At 51.1% G+C, this 15,685-nt stretch overlaps 1 protein-coding gene across 1 annotated transcript in view; it reads right to left on the reverse strand.

Moving 5' to 3' along the window:
- Window positions 1-260: 260 nt before the first annotated feature.
- Window positions 261-15,685, reverse strand: part of MARCHF4 (membrane associated ring-CH-type finger 4) — a 104,105-nt gene continuing 88,680 nt past the window's right edge. Inside the window, exon 4 of the mRNA XM_012785180.3 lies at window positions 261-2,269. Coding sequence (XP_012640634.2) covers window positions 1,902-2,269 — 368 coding nt within the window. The 3' untranslated portion in view covers window positions 261-1,901. The remainder of the gene's footprint in view (window positions 2,270-15,685) is intronic.

Consider the following 15,685-nt stretch of genomic DNA (forward strand, 5'->3'; position numbering starts at 1 on the left):
GGGGCTGTTGTCCAATATTCATAAGAAAACTGTCAGGGAAATGAGGTTCTAGCACCTCTCTTCGAGGTCCTCCCAGCTTCTGTGAAATGACCCAATGGGGTGGAGCTCCCCAAACCTCCTCCCAGCACTAACAGTCTCTGCTTCTAGGGTTCCTGGGCAGAACCCTTGGGAGAGTTTGGGAGTTCTTCCTCTTTTTGACCGGAAGGACTTTGTCTGCTAGGAAGCCAAGAAGAGGCCAGGAGTCCCAGTGCTTCCCTGCAGGTCCATTACACACATGCACACACGCATACACGCACACAAGCTGAGAGAGAACATCCTTGCCTGCCCTGCCCCATCTGCACCCTTTAAGGAGAACTGAAAACACACTTGATTCTTGTAGTAGAGGGGACTGTGGGAGTGGAGCAGACACAGGGAGTTTACATCACAGGAAGGATAAGAAAGAGGAAAGAAAAACTCACATATGGAAAGGGACACTAGTGGTAGGGAAAGAAATTTTATTTTCAAGCTTTTAAGAGAATATTACAAACAACAGAGTTTTAAAAAACCCTAAAAACTAGTTTAAAAAAGTACTCGACAGTGTCCCTTTAATACCCATGGATGACGCGGCCATTGTGCAATGACAAGGAGAAACTCTGCAGGTGACCACCACCCAGGGCCTTCCTTGGCAGGGTCCCAAGAACAAGCAAGTGGGCTCCAGGGACGTGCTCCCTGCCAGGCCCCTGGACCCTCCTGGCTGCCTGGGAAGGACCAGGGCACAGGAAGCACAGAGCATTAGTCAAACTGCCTCTTTGGGGAGGGTCCCAAGCAGCAAGGAATACTTAGATTGGTCTCCACTCCACGCCTTGGGGCACACTGGCCAACCTCCTCCCAGCCACTGCAGCTGCTCTCCTGCGAGACCCTGGGTGGGGGTGCCCTGCAGCCAGGGGAGTCTGTGCACGTGCCAAGGCAGGAGGGGCATGGCACCGAGCGTGTCCTGGCCATAGGGTGGGGTTGCGTAGTTGAGAATCTTGCTCCTGGATTGACAGCTTCCAAGGCTGAAGCCACTGCAGCAGAACTGTGCTTGAGATACCCACCGGAGATCTGTACTTTTCTCTAGGCAAGTGCATGTGTGTGTGTGTGTGTGTGTATGTGTGTGCGCATGTGTTTCCTGTAAACATCTTTGAGCCAAATCACCATAAAACAAAGTAACAAGGGTACAGAAAAACACCCATCTCCAAACTTAAGCCCTTTTTGAGCCCACCTGACATTGGAAGGCTCCTAAGGGAGGAGACACGGCTCTCCCTCTGGCGGCTCCCACCAACGTCCCCTCCCTGCACCATCCCTCCCTGCACCAGCCCCCCAGGCCCCTACAGCTGTCAGCCTTGGGAGTCACATCCTGCCCACCCAGGTGAGCCCAGAGGCCCCAAAGTCTGCCTGTCCCTGCCAGCCCTCCCCCATCCCTCCCCCTCCCCAACTGCCTGCTGAACAAGGCCCAGGAAGAAACAAAAACAAGCTCAAGGTCAGAACAGAGAGGGCACAGACGCTTTTGCCCTCGGCCCCCTTTGCCTCCAATGCCACCACCAGTGTCGCAGGGCTTTGCCCTCCCACAGCCTCTGCTTCTCCTGGGCGCCTGCCCATGGGCGCAGGGGGCGGGTTTGTTCCGTTAGCAAGGCTCAGCCTGTATTGCACTTCCTCCTTGCGTTTGTGTTGGTTTTCATTGCTGTCGTCTGGAGAATGGCAGTGACTGATAGCAAATCACAAAGCCACTCCTGGCACCAACCTCATTCCTGGTCCCCAGGGCTCCCTCTGGGCCCCCCACCCTCTGCCTGCTCCCAGCGCCGGCCCTGGGCTCCACCGGGCCCCCCATGCCTGCCCCCAGCCCCCTCGGGCCTGGCCATGGCCTTCCTCCCAGGTCTCTCCTCTCACACAGTCGTGACTCTCATGACGAGCTCTCGGCTGCTGCCCTGCGGGCTCCGCTGTTCATGAGGTCTCAAGTGACTCAGGATGTGCAGGATGGTGTAAGCACAGTGGTGATGGGGCGGAGGGCCCGCGGGGTGGCTGGCCGCCCGGGCAGGCCCTTGCTCAGGGGCAGGGGTGCCTGCCGCCTCCTCCTCCGAGGTGGGGATATTGGCCTGCGTGGACGAGGAGGTCCGGGGGTTGGTCCTGCCCCCTGACTTTTGATCCTCCAGGTCTTTTGTCTTGTCATAGTTCAGCACTTTCCACTGCTGGTTGACGGCCTGCCACCGTTTGAAGATGCGATACACGGAGGGTCCCTCGTGGATGATGAGACCTGGGGCAGCAGGGAGAGCAGAACACAAAGGCTATATAAGAGGAAGCAGCTCACCGCCAGGAGAAAACCACACTCTCCCTGGATTTGCAAAAGGACATAGGCACTGGCACCACCAGCTCGGAGGCACGGGGTCACCAGCCCTGGCTTCCTGGGCCCACCCAGTCTCCAGTAGGCAGAAGGTGCAGGGGCTGTCACACCAAGTTCATGAACCTGGTGTAGCTAAGCACCTACATGCAATGCCTTTGCCTACTTCTACTCTACCCTGCCCCCTTCTTGGCTTGACAAAATCCAAATTCATCCACTGAGGCATATCATGAGGCATATTATAATGCTCACTGAGGCATGGAAGCTTTTGCTCCCTTTATTACATATCTATGGCACCCAGTACTGAACACATGTTTAATGCATGTGCTTTTACAGGCACCATAAAAGAAACCCCATGGTCATTCCATATCTGCTGAATGATGTCTGAAATTCCACTGGCTAAGCCCTTGCACAACTAGCCCAGTGCTACTGCAATGCAAACACTCCCGGCAGAGAGAACTTTGATGTAGTCGTATCAGCCAGAGGCAGTAATGGAGTCGGAAACAAGCCGCACCCGACAGCAAGGCACATTACATCTTACTTGCTTGCCTCCTACGTGCCAAGCACTGGGGACAATGCAGTGAGCAGGGCAGACAGAGCCCACCCTCGGAGAGCTTCCATTCTAGTGGAGAAACGCCATAGACACGTAAACAAACCACGGAGACGATTCAGGTGCTGACCAATGCTATAAGGACGATAACCTGGGCTTAAACGGCCACTGGCTGCAGGTGTCGGGGCCCCGGTTTAGCAAGGGTGGTGGGAAAGGCTTTTCAGAGGAGGTGATATTTGAGCTGAGACTTAACAGACGAGAAGGAGAGACCCATGCAAAGACTTGGAGGGAGAGCACTTTGGTGTTAGGCAGGGCCAGGGCAAAGGCCAGGAGGGAATGGAAGGAACAAGGGTCAGAAAGGTCAGCGTGACCAACACCGCAAATGCGTGGGGACATGGAAGGAGATAAGGTGGGAAGAGGTCGATCTATCGCAGGGTCTTGCAGACCATGGCAAGGAACTTGTATTTTATCCTGAGGGTAATGGGAGGCCATTGGTGGGTTTCAACAGGAGGAACGACGGGGTCTGATTCACCCTTTGTGAAGCTCACGGTGGCTCCCGTAGGAATGATCAGCTGAGAAGGGACAAGAGTCGGAGCAGAAGGCCAAGCAGGAAGTGATGTAGTGATTCAAGGTGTAACCGATGCAGCCTGGCCCAGCGTCACAGCAGTGGGGGCAGCGCGGGACCCCTGGGGTCAGGATGCGCGTTAGAAGCAGGGCTGACAGGCTTGCTGACAGGTGGGGGGAGTGAAGAGAAAAGTCTGGACAACTCTGAAGCTTCTGGCCTCAGCAGTGGGTGAGCGGGCAGCCATTTACCGACTGTGGAGGCACGGGGCCGGGTTTGTGTGGTGGTCGGGGTGGGGACTGCATCAGTTTCCCGTTGCTGCTGTCACAGGTGACCACACGTTGAGTGGCTTAAAACAACACAAATGTTTCTCCTACAGTTCTGGAGACCAGAAGTCTAAAATCAGTCTTGCTAGGCTAACGAGAAGGTGTCAGCAGGGTACCTGCTGGTTCTTTCTGGAAGCTTTGAGGGGAGAATCTGTTTCCTTGCCTTTTTCAGCGTCTAGAAGTTACCTGCCTTTTATTTTTTACCTTTTGCTTGCATCACTCCAACATCTGTCTTCTGTTGTCACATCTCCTGCTACTCTTCTGTCATCAAATCTCCCTCTGCCTCCTTCTTATAAGAGCACTGTGATCACATTTAGAGCCCACCTGAATAATCCAGGACAATGTCCCCATTTCAAGATCCTGGAATTAACCATATTGGGAAAGTCCCTTTTTCCATAGATAACATTGACAAGTTCAGGAATTAGGACTTGGATGTCTTTGGGGGCCATTAGTCTGCCCCCTACAGTGATGAATAGTTATACTTTGGTCATGGCACATTTAAGATGTCTGATAGAAATCTTACTGGGAGAGTCAGGAGGGCAATTGGACATATGAGCCTGAAACCTATAGGGAGAGGTCTGGCCTGGAGAGAGAAGACATCGGTGTAGAGGTGAAGACTGGGCAGGTCAGAGCTCTCCAGGAAAGACAAGAGGGCCAGTGACAGAGCTCTGGGCTGCAGGTGTTTAGAGGTTTGGTGGCAGCTTGGGCGGAGGTAGAGCCAACAAAAGAGATTCTGAAGAAGCAAGCAGTGGGGTAGAAGCAAGGTCAGCAAGTGCCGAGATCCCAAAGTCTGGAGAAGGATGTGTTTCAAGAAAGGGGGTGCAGTATCTCTTTTAAATGCTGCTGACAGGTCAGCTCAAATAAAATGAGAAGCAACCATTGGCTCAGTAGAGAGAATGACAGAAATGACAGTAGGAAAATCAGGTAGTTCTCATTCAAGTGCATCTCTTCCTCACTTGAAGCCATCAGCTAAGGTAGCAGGGATAGGGAGGGGGTGTTGAAGATTTGCGGAGAGAGGAAAAGGTGGGGAACAGTTATCTTGGAAAGCAGGAGGGTGAATTTACAAGGGAGATGTGGTAGAATTATCTCACTGTGTTGGGTGTCCAGTTGCCATTTGTACCCATGAATATGAAACAAGTCTCATCATTGGTTTAGGGTTTTCCTCCACACCTTCAAGCTGCTTGCTCATGTGCAGATGTGGAATGAGAAAAAAGTTGGGTTTACCTAGTGTCAACTGTTCTGCTGAGCAAGCAGACAGGAGAATTATGTCTACTCGTGAGGGAATGGTTCTCTTAATGGACCATGGGGCCCAGGCTGGAGAAGAAGGGAAAGCACAAAAGGTAAAAGGAATAATGAAGAATGGAAAGTGACAGGGTCAATGCCAGGAGCTCTCCATGAGGTTGGAGAATTGTTGCAGTCAGTGAACTGCAAAGGTTGGGAGGTGATGGCTGGAGAGTGGGATGTTTAATCCAGATTTTGGAAGTGGTGAGGATACTGCTGATGGTGAGCCTAGGAGGTGACCTCTTGCTTAGAGGATGGGGTGTGCTGGAGGAAAAGATCTCTGGAGTCTCAGAGAAGCCAGGGAGCTGGAGAAATTACTTGCCTTGGCCTTGCTCAGTGCTATCAGACCAAATGTCCCCTTTGTATAGCAAATATATTTTAATGTCCCCTTTTCTATGCTGAAATGGAATTCATAAGATACTATAAGCTATCATTTTTTGTAAAAAATTAATATAATGTAACAGATAATGTAAAAAAGGGGAAGTAATTTATAACAATTAATACCAATTAATTTATAAGCATGGAGGCACAACTACATCAGAAAGCAGATAAGCAAGCAAACCCCGTCCATCTCCAAAATGCCTCCAAGGGGAAGGTTCTGCCTCTGCTGAGAACCACTGGTCTCTGCGGACGCTGGAGGCAGGGGCAGCAGGCGCATGAGGACTGAGGAAGCGGACAGTCGCCAGCAGCATCGAGGAGGGAAAAGGGGTGGTAAACAAAGGTGACAAGTAGTTCAGAGGGACTTGGGACTTCTGAGGATGAAGGGAGAGAGGCGGTTTGGGGTGGTGATGGAGAGTGAGAAGTGTGTACACCTACCTCAGCCCCAGGAGAGACAGAGTGAGGGAGACAGCGTCCTCAGGGGACAGCTTCAGTTAGGGGGGATGAAAGGGACACGCAGAGAAGAAGTTGCTAATGATGGACTGTGAGGTCCGGAGGACAGGGTGGAGGGGCTGGGAATCGGGGGTCAGAGGAAGGGGTGAGCAAGCCAAGGAAGGGATGACTGTCCATACAGTGAGGTGTCAGGAGGCCCAGAGGTGGAGAGGGAGGTGACGGGGCATTAGAGGCCCAGTGGGGTTCGTCCTGCAGCAACTGACACCCAGGGGAGGAGCACACATGAGTGAGTCGCCCCAGCTTCCGGCACGTGGAACCAAGGCCCCTCCATCTGCGGTGCACTGATTCTAGGAGCCCCCAGCAGCCACCCATGCGGCTTCCTCCCGCAGTACCCAACAGTTTCTGAAATCGCACTTTGCTCGCAAGTGTCCAAGCAGACACTGGAAGAGAGACAGGGTCTCAGTGGTTCCTAGCCCTTTGTTTGGGTCACACCCGTCTGAGGATTGAATGAGAGGGAAGGACCCTCTCCCTGAAAAACAACAAGACACTTTTGTCCTTATAATTTTAGGGGGCTCATAAATCTCCTGAAGACCACCTGCGGACTCCCTGATCTGGTCTGATAGATTCTGGACAAGCAGACGTCCTCTCCGTCCCACTCGCTCACCCTCCCCCAAATGCCTCCACGCCCATCAGTCCTGCCAGCCCTTTGAATGTGCACCGGAGCACCTTGGCACGGAAGCCACACATTTGTCCATTTATCCCACAAGCCTGGTGTGGACATTGTTATGGCCACGCGTCTCTATAGAGTGTGAGCCCCGCGAGGACAGGGACCAGGTCTGCCTGGGTCTCCAGCAACTAAGGCAGCACCAGGAGTGACGATGGGGGACATGGGGCCTGGGGAGAGAGAGGCAGGGTCTTTCGGAGCCCCAGACCTTCTCTTTCCAGTAAGAGCCATTGCGCTTGATTCTTAATTAGCTTCTCCATCAAACAGTTTTGCCCTGATTGAAGAGGGTGGCTTACATTTTTGATCTGAATGCCACCTTCCAATTAGCTGTCTCGTGTTTGGGAAGTAATTAGACCATTTTAATGGATAGGTGGCTGAAGGGGAGGAAGGTGCACCTGTTTTCATAGATAATGCTTGTTTGGCAAAAATGGGGAAAACACAAACTACCTCATTCAGATCCGTTCCCCTCAGCCCTCCCACTGCCTCCTGCTCTACAAATTACATATTGATTCCTTGGGTGGCTGATATGAAAACGAGGGAAGATGGGTGGGGTTCATCTGGTAGGGGCAGGTGACCCGGTAAGGCGGGAAAGAAGGAAGAGGGCTGGGTAATGGCAGCGGATAGAGGAAGAGATTGAATTAGATTGGGAGGCTGGTGATGAAGGGAGACAGAGAAACAGGAGGAGGAGAAAATGGGAAATTAGGATGAAACAGTAAAATCAGAAACCCAGTAGGTTTTCATTAAGTCCTTTTCTGGGTTTTTAAAATTTAATTTAACAGTTACCTAGTAACCAGCTACAGTGCACCCACCCCTAGGCTGTGTTTGTGGAAAATCCAGTTCCAGAAGAATTGCTGCCTTCCCCTTCCTGATGTCTGGGGCTCCCCTTCCTCATGTAGCCCTGGGCGCCCCAGGGTGTCAGAACCCTCCTCTCCACCCTGCCCCATCTCCTGCCAGTATCCTGGTTTAAGTGGCAGAAAAGTAGACAGCTTTAGAAAAGTGCTTTTCCAACTTTAATGTGTGCCAGAGAGCTTGTTTCAACAGAATCAGCAGGTCAGACTCTCTGTAGGCCTGAGAATTTGCATTTCTAAGAAGTCTTAGGTGAAGCTGATCCGCTGCCTGCGTGTGGGCCACACTTGAGCGCTACTGCCTGGAATGTGGTCTCTACCCCTGCTACTGCAGCACAGAAGGCTCTAAATTTTGATCAAAACAGAGCTATAGATAATTTTGAAAAATGATCTCCTTCCAGATGTGCTAGACATGAAAGTGCAAAGCAAGTGAAGAACAGATGCTTTCTGTCCTGGACCCAGACGCCTTTGGGCCCCACAGTTTACTTAACTTACCAGTGAGTGTGGGTTAAGGGTTCAGAATGTCTGCCACTTACCAGCCTTGTGGCTTTAGGTAAGTGACTTTCTCTTTCTGAGACTCAGTTTCCTCATCAGTAAATTGGGGCGAATATGTCTTTCCCCACAGGGTTGTTATGAGATTCAACGAGGTAGCATATCCTGTGTGTGGAAGCCTGGCACTGCCTGGCACACATTTGACACTCAAGGTCACATGACAGTGATTGTTGTGGGGAGATCACAGGACGCAGAAAAGGCCCACTCATCTCTCTTCCTCTTCTGTTGCCAACCTCATCCCCAAGGCAAGCACCTGCTCTTTCATCTCCTGTTCTCCTTCCCGATCCCCAGACTGAGTCATTGTTTATAGATGAATAACACGCTAGAGCTGAAAAGCCATCTAGAGACCAACTTGGTTCTGCAGACGTGGAAACAAGGCCTCGTGCCTGTGCCTCCCCTCCCACCACCAACAGTCTTCAGTAGTGACATTGAGGGGCGCTCCCCTCCCCCACAGAGTCCCCCACGGTCAGACAGCTGGGGGCGAGCCCTTGTGTCTTACCCTGGCCCTGTCCACAACCTGGACTAAAGAACGAATCAGGCAAGCAGGGAAAGGAAGAAATGTAACTGGCAATTCTGGTGGGTTCGGGGGGTGCTGCTGGGAGATGCCAGATTGGCAGTGTCCCCAGCTGCCCAGCATTCTCCACGGATGCGTCTTCACGCTTCTCATGGGTGTGGCCGGCCTCTATTTCATGTAAGTTACCATAAAGTTACAAAAGTAGTTTATTTAAGCAAACGTGACAAAAACTTCTATATCTAAGAAGAGTTTTATCTTTTAAATGCTTACCCTTAGGAACCGGGGTAGTTTCTCCTACTGGGCTATCCCAGTACAGAACATTTCTGGAAATTTCTCAATGAGATTGGCTTTCTGTGGCAGAGATGGCTAACTGTTCCCCAAAAACCTACACTCCTCCTCCTTAGTATAGAGTTGCCACTGAGAAGGATACATTTTCCAGCTTTTTGTACCCAAGTGAGCCAGGTGACAAGTACTGAATGTGAACATGAGTCAGACCAAAATTTAAGAAATGGGTATGGAGGGAAAAAAATGGGTGGGGTGGGGTAGGAGGATGAGTCATTCATGCTCTCTCATATTTTCATATTTTCTTTTCTTTTTTTTTTTTTTATACCGGGTCTCACTCTGTCACCCTAGATAGAGTGCAGTGGCATCATCATAGCTCACTGCAACCTCAAACTCCTAGGCTCAAGTGATCCTCCTGCCTCAGCCTCCCGAGTAGCTGGGACTGCAGGCATGCGCCACCACACCTGGCTAACTTTTTCTATTTTTAGTAAAGACAGGGTTTCACTCTTGTTCAGTCTCATCTCAGACTCCTGACCTCAAGGGATCCTCCCGCCTCGGCCTCCCAAAGTACTAGGATTACAGGTGTGAGCCCCCAAGCCTGGCCATCTCTTGTATTTTCTACTTGTTACAGGCAAAAGGTCAGAAGCGTGAGGGGCTGATGGAGCCACAGGATGGCAGAAGCTAGGGTCCCTGAATTGCTGTGTAGAAGATTCTACTGGGTTAAACTGCTGACACATGGGGTTATTATTATTATTTTTTTAATATCTGCTGATGTCGCCTTAACTAATATATCTTCAGTGCTAGGTTAGGGGCCAAAAGAGAGAAGTGTGTGGCTTGATGGCATGTTTCATGTTGTCCCCGAAATGTGTTAGCTGGCTCGAGCATCCACCTTATTTATCAGATCAGCGCTATTTCTAGCCACAGACCCCCTGCCAACAGACAGACATGCCACTCCTGAATCTGTTCTGTGCCAAAGACAGTTCCCACGAGATGCTCCTAAAATATTTTGAGCTTTGTCAGCACAACTGGAATAAGGGACGTGCCTCCCGAGGGGGTCTCCTTTGCAGGGGACAGTGCTCATTTGGCATGCCTGCTTCTCAATCAGTCATTTCCATCCCTGAGCATCGGCAGCTCAGCGGTGGAGAGAGGTGGCCTGCGCAGGAAGCCCCGGGTGGGAGGGAGGGAGCTGTCAGGGAATCCAGAGAACTGGACAAGCCACATGCAGACAGCAGAACGCGGGTGGGCGTCCTCTTGCCCACTTCTGCGGTGGATGCTTCTTGCGTCAGCCGCTTGGCCCAGCTGGGGTTCCCTGCGGTCACCATCATCATCGTCAGCCTCCTGGAGCCCGGACATCTTCTCATAATGGAAGCAACTTCACTTTCCTAGGGTGTCAGCCCTGGGAGGACCTTGGAGGTTATCAGGCTCAACCCTCTTGTTTTAAAGATGAACCAACTAGCTGCAGAGAGAGGAAGTAATTGCCCAAGGCCACATAGGTGGGTAGTGGCCACTCTGGTCCTCAGACCTGGTCTTCTCTTCCTAGAGTCTCTACTACACCCAGCTGCCTCCACAAAACGTTCGGAGTTTCCTAGTCAGGGAATTAAAAGGTTTGACAGGTGGGGTCACTTCTACCCAGAAGGAGAGAAGAAAGGAAGAATCTCCGTGGCGTATATGTGTTCTGTAGTTCATGTGAATTAACATTAGGTTTGGGGGAAAAAAATGTTTTAACAATCCTGCTGCCTCACCCCCTACCATTTGCTATAAAATGAGATTCAAATCCCTTTATCTCAGAGGACAGGGACCGGGCGTCCCTACGTCACTGGAAAGAACCTCAGGGGACCACACACAGAAGAAGATTTAACACAGGATTTTTGTGTAATTCTGTTAATTACCATATTGCACTGTTTTAAAGCTTTGGAAGTAATCTCAGACATTCCTCTCCTTCCCTCCTCTGACCCCATTCCACTCACAACTAAAAAACAAACAGGATGAGGATGATCTCCTCGTTTTTGCAGAGTTGATTTTTTGACGGCCCATCTCTTAGGTCTGTGGAGTAAAAAAAAAAAAAAAGGTGTTTTTTGGTGCCAAAGCCCTTAATTAATTTGCTCTTGTTAAATCCTAATAACTTGACCCACTGGAGCAGAGAATGCCCCATTTGTTTGCAGGGAGGTTCTGTCAGCTTCTCTGCTGCAGAGGACAGCGTCATTAGGGATGACGGAAGAGGAGGCAGGTGGAAGGAGGACATTAGGTGTAATCAGATCTTCTCATTGAGGGGACACCGGGGAGGGAGCCAAGACCCTTCCATAAAAGGCGCTGCTCCAAATGAGAACGGACTTTGAATTCTGTCTGGCTAGCTCAGTATCTAGGCTGTGGCTGGATTTAGATTTGAACAGTTTCGGCAAAATTGATTGAGTGCAGCAGGTCATCCACCCTGCCCCCGTGCCCCTACCCTGTCACTGACAGTTATGGGCGCCTACTTCTTTGCCTGTGCTGTCGCATTCAGATAGAGGATGGGATTATTATCCCATTTCACGGATGAGGAAAGGGAAGCAGAGAGAAGTTGTGCAAGTCCCTCAAGGTCACAAAGTTGGTAAGAAACTGAGTGAGCCGTGGCCCCGGGCGTCAGGCCATTCTGTGGCCCTGCGACTGCACTCTGCAAACCCACCACTCTGGCTTTTGTGATTCAGTCTCTCCTATTTTCTCTTCCTTCTCTGTCTTCATCCATCCCTTAAGTGTTTACTGTCCCCCAGTCCTCTGTCTCTAGCCACCTACTCTCTAAACACTCCTCCTACGTTGTCTCATCAAAACCCACAGCTTCACCTGCTTCTTATGTTGACCTCCAAATCTGCCTTCAAATCTTATTATCCAACTGCCTACAGAAACCGAGGAAGCAACGGAGATTCTCAACCCTCCCTTTTCACCACCTCCCTGTCGTATCTGTCACCAACGCTGTCAGAGCAGGCCCAATGCCCCCAGTATCTTCCTCTGCGTCCCAGGAGGGGAGCACGTGTGTGCTATAAAAGGCCCTCTTCCTCATTCTACCCTGACCAAGGGATCGAGTCCTGGCACTGCTTTCTCTTCCTTGCAGTCCATAAGGTACCCCGTGTCTTTCTCTTCTATTGCAAACTCTTGGCTTAGGAACTGGCTCTTGCCTCTCTGCCTGATTTTAGGCTTAAGATGGTCCTTTTGTTTTGGTGCCTTGCCACAGACATACCCTTTGGTTGTCCTTTGTTCCACCCATTGCCCGTCCCATTCTCATGCTCAGCTGTGGTGCCCAGTCCCTGCTCAAGCCACAGCTGGGGACTCCCAGTCTCCTGGAAGGGCCCCAGACAGTCCTGTCAAGTCTGCATCCCTAAGTACCTCCCAAGGTCATCCCTATGCTTCTTCCACACTGTGTTGCGTCTCTTTGCTTCCTGCTTAGACTATTACAAGCATTTTCCACTGGTCTCTCCCTACCTTCAGCCTGTCCAGCTCTGACCCATTCTCCCCACAGGTGCCAGAGTTATCAGTTTAAATGACACATCTGATCATATTTCTTTCCTCTTTAAAATTTATCGATGCCTCAACATGGCCAGCACGATCAATGAGTGGCTCAGCACATGACTCAGGACCCTGTTGGCCTTGGCCCCTGCCAGCCAGGGCAGTTCCTTCCCTCAGCCAGGCTTCCTGAGAAAACTCTTTCCAAGGAGAACGCACTGCTCCCTGCTCTACCTTCCTCTGCACCCTGTACAGCCTCCTGCTGTGCTGTGATAGATTTGTAGACTGGGAGCTCCTCGAGGACTAGGAACTGTATCTCATTCATCTCTTTGTTAATGTTCCCTAGTTTAGGGAACAAAACAGCCAATAAGTGCTACTGAATGAACAGCTATGACCATCTTCAGCCCACTCTGACTCAGGTTTCTTCTCCCTCCTGCCCCTGGTGTCTACATCTCAGTCCTGGCTCTTATTATATGGGGATCAGTGATCACCTTGTCTGCCTCGCCCAGGAGTTCTAAGATCCTCGAGAGCAGGTGACTCTCTTATTTGTGTGTGTATACCCCGCGCCCTCTTGGTAAATATCTTTGAATGAACAAATGGGTGGATTCCCCAAGTTCATGTTAGCTAGTAGATTTAGCTTCCCCCACCCCAAGTACCTTCCACCTGAGTGTTTCATAGGGAGGCAAACCATCAAATTTCATCTTGACTTCTCAAGTGGGTGTGAGAATGGCACTGATCGAAAAGTAGATGCAGAGGCCGGGCACAGTGGCTCACACCTGTAATCCTAGCACTCTGGGAGGCCAAGGTGGGTGGATCACTTAAGGTCAGGAGTTAGAAAAGGAGATGCAACACTGGCCAACTCTCAAACCCTGGACACAGGGCAGGACCCACTGGGGCTCACTGAGTGTCTGATCCTTACCAGCAGTTTCCCCACCCAAGCTCTGCACTTGCCATTCCACAGAGTGTTCAGGGATGAAATAGGCAGTAGAGAGCGCCCTGCGGTCGGAACCAGAGGTTCTCGGTCTAATCCTCAGCTCCACCGTTTGCTGAGTTGTGTGACCTGGAGCACAGTTGCTTTCAGCCTTTCCTCATCTGCTAGATATGGGTCGTAGTACTCACCCTGCTTATCCTTTAGGGTTGTTGTGCCCTTAGTCAGTTCCTCTCTGTCCTTGCAGGGGTGCGAGGGTTTGCTCTGCCCACGGCAGCACGCATTTGGCTTTCACGGTGGCGTGCACCGGTCTAGAAAGTTAGGGCTGGAAGCCAAGACATGCTTTGTCTGCAGAGGCAGCTTGTATCACTACATGCACAACCCACTGATGTGACCAAGTCCAGAGCCATTGTCCTCAGCTCTGGAGCTGTGCCGCAGCACACGGGGAACCCAGACCTTCCTGGCAGAGACCTTCAGTGGGCACTGGAGGCCATTCTGTGAGTCATCGCTCTGGAGTTTTCTCATGACCACTGATCACCCTGGAAGCCGGCCCGGTGGCCACAGCCGGGGGTGGCGCCGATGCAGCTCCATGGCAGGTGGCATCTGCAGAGCCGCTGTCCCCCGGAGTTTCCCCTCGGTGTCCCTCCCACTCTCGTGAGCTCTCCCTCAGCACGCCGCTCCAATTGGGATGGAAAATATGTTTTAAGGGATTCATTAAAACCTATCCATTTTATGTTTACTCATATTCTTTACTATCTGTGGTCCTTTAACAGTCTTAGGGAATATATAAATTGTTCCTGGTATCTGAAAAATGGGGAAAGTCCAGAGACTCATAGTAGCAGATGGTCTTGTTCCTCTTCTCTCACTCGCCTTCTGAGCCGACACAGGGCTACACTCGTTTTCTTTTTATCCAGGGGCTGAATTGCCCCATCCATCCAAGGAGCTTGGGTATGTGGATATGGATTCTTCCACTCAACACTGGTCTTCAGCCAACATTTCTTGAGAACACACACCCCTCCCAGCCTCCCTTCCACCCCCTCTCTGCTAGGGAGCCTCTTCTTCCTCTTCCCACCCCAACAAATCATCTTCATCCGCTCTCTCAGGACTTCTGGAAGGGAGGCTTTCCCTTTTCCACTGGAGCAAACTCACTTACCAGGTTTTGAAACTGGTGAGTGCCTCAAAAGCAGATAGTTGTCCCCCTGTGGCTCTCTTGCCTGTGTTTCTGTCTTCACGGGGCAAGAAGACCACCTTGTGCCTCCTTCTGGCAGACCCGGCAAGGTCTCTGCCCCCCTGCTCTAACTTCTCTGCCTCTCACTGGGTCAGTAGTAAATCAGGTGTGGGGGTCCAGGGGTCCAGGTTCACCTATAGGGGCAGGGAGGCAGTAGGAGAGGGGTGATAGGATACTGTCTCCTTCTCACAGAACAAACTGGACCCTGGGTTGGCGTTCTTGCTCTTTTCCCCTGGAAATCTGATGAAGGGGGAGTGACAGTTGTGTTGCAACATTGCCTAGGGTAGGGGAGGCTGTGGTTTGGGGCTGCCCTGAGTACAGTGACTTGAACGGAATTGACTTTTGTGGAGACCCTGGACACTATGCCCAGGTGGCCCCTGTACCTACTGTTGTGGATCTCATCTTCTTGCCCCTGAGCTGCTGTTTGGGAGCTAAGAGAGCAGCCCTGGACTAGGATGTAGCATATGGTGAGGACCACCCCCCACACCCCCGCCCCGAAGAGGTGAGCCCCGCTTGCCACGCCAGGGGCTGTGGTTGCTGCCCTACATTCCCTTAAGTGAGACTGATGCCACGTGTGCTCTCTGGTGGTCCCCTAGAGTCAGAATGTCCAGTTGAGCCTAAAAATAAAGGTACCCCAGCAGCCATGGTAGGCTCCACCTAATTATCCCTCCAGAGAGCCCCTAAAAAGCAGATACTTTTACACTCATTTGTGCAGTGCTATATGTTTTCCCCCCACTGGCCAGAACACTGCAGAGAAGGAGAAATGACCAATACTTGAATTTCACCCTTAGAAACCACCGTCATCCCTACTGATGATCATTGCCATCACCAAACCCCCATGACTGCACCCACAAGAATCTGTTTGTGGATTCTCACTAGTGCCTGTCACCTCCCACTCTACTGTCTAGATCCCATATCACTCTCTTGCTCTCTCTCTCTCTTTTTTTTTTCCATCTCCCAGCATTTTCCCCCTTGGACAGCCTCTCCTAGAAAAACACCGAACTGAGATTCCTACTCTGCCACCTGAGTCAGCCTAAGACAAATCCTTCAGTTTTAGTTTTATGATCTGAAAAATGAGAAGAATAATCCTTGTCCCCAGGGACATGCTCTGAAACTGAATTAGCTCCTATTATTAATGTAATCAGTGAAATGATAGAGCAGTCTGAGCTCCTTGAAGGTGAGATGGTCCAACTGTCAATGTATCTGACCACTCCTGGATGGCACAAAAGCAATTA

The sequence above is a fragment of the Microcebus murinus genome, chromosome 8 (genome assembly GCF_040939455.1).
Source record: "Microcebus murinus isolate Inina chromosome 8, M.murinus_Inina_mat1.0, whole genome shotgun sequence".
Lineage (NCBI taxonomy): Eukaryota > Metazoa > Chordata > Mammalia > Primates > Cheirogaleidae > Microcebus > Microcebus murinus.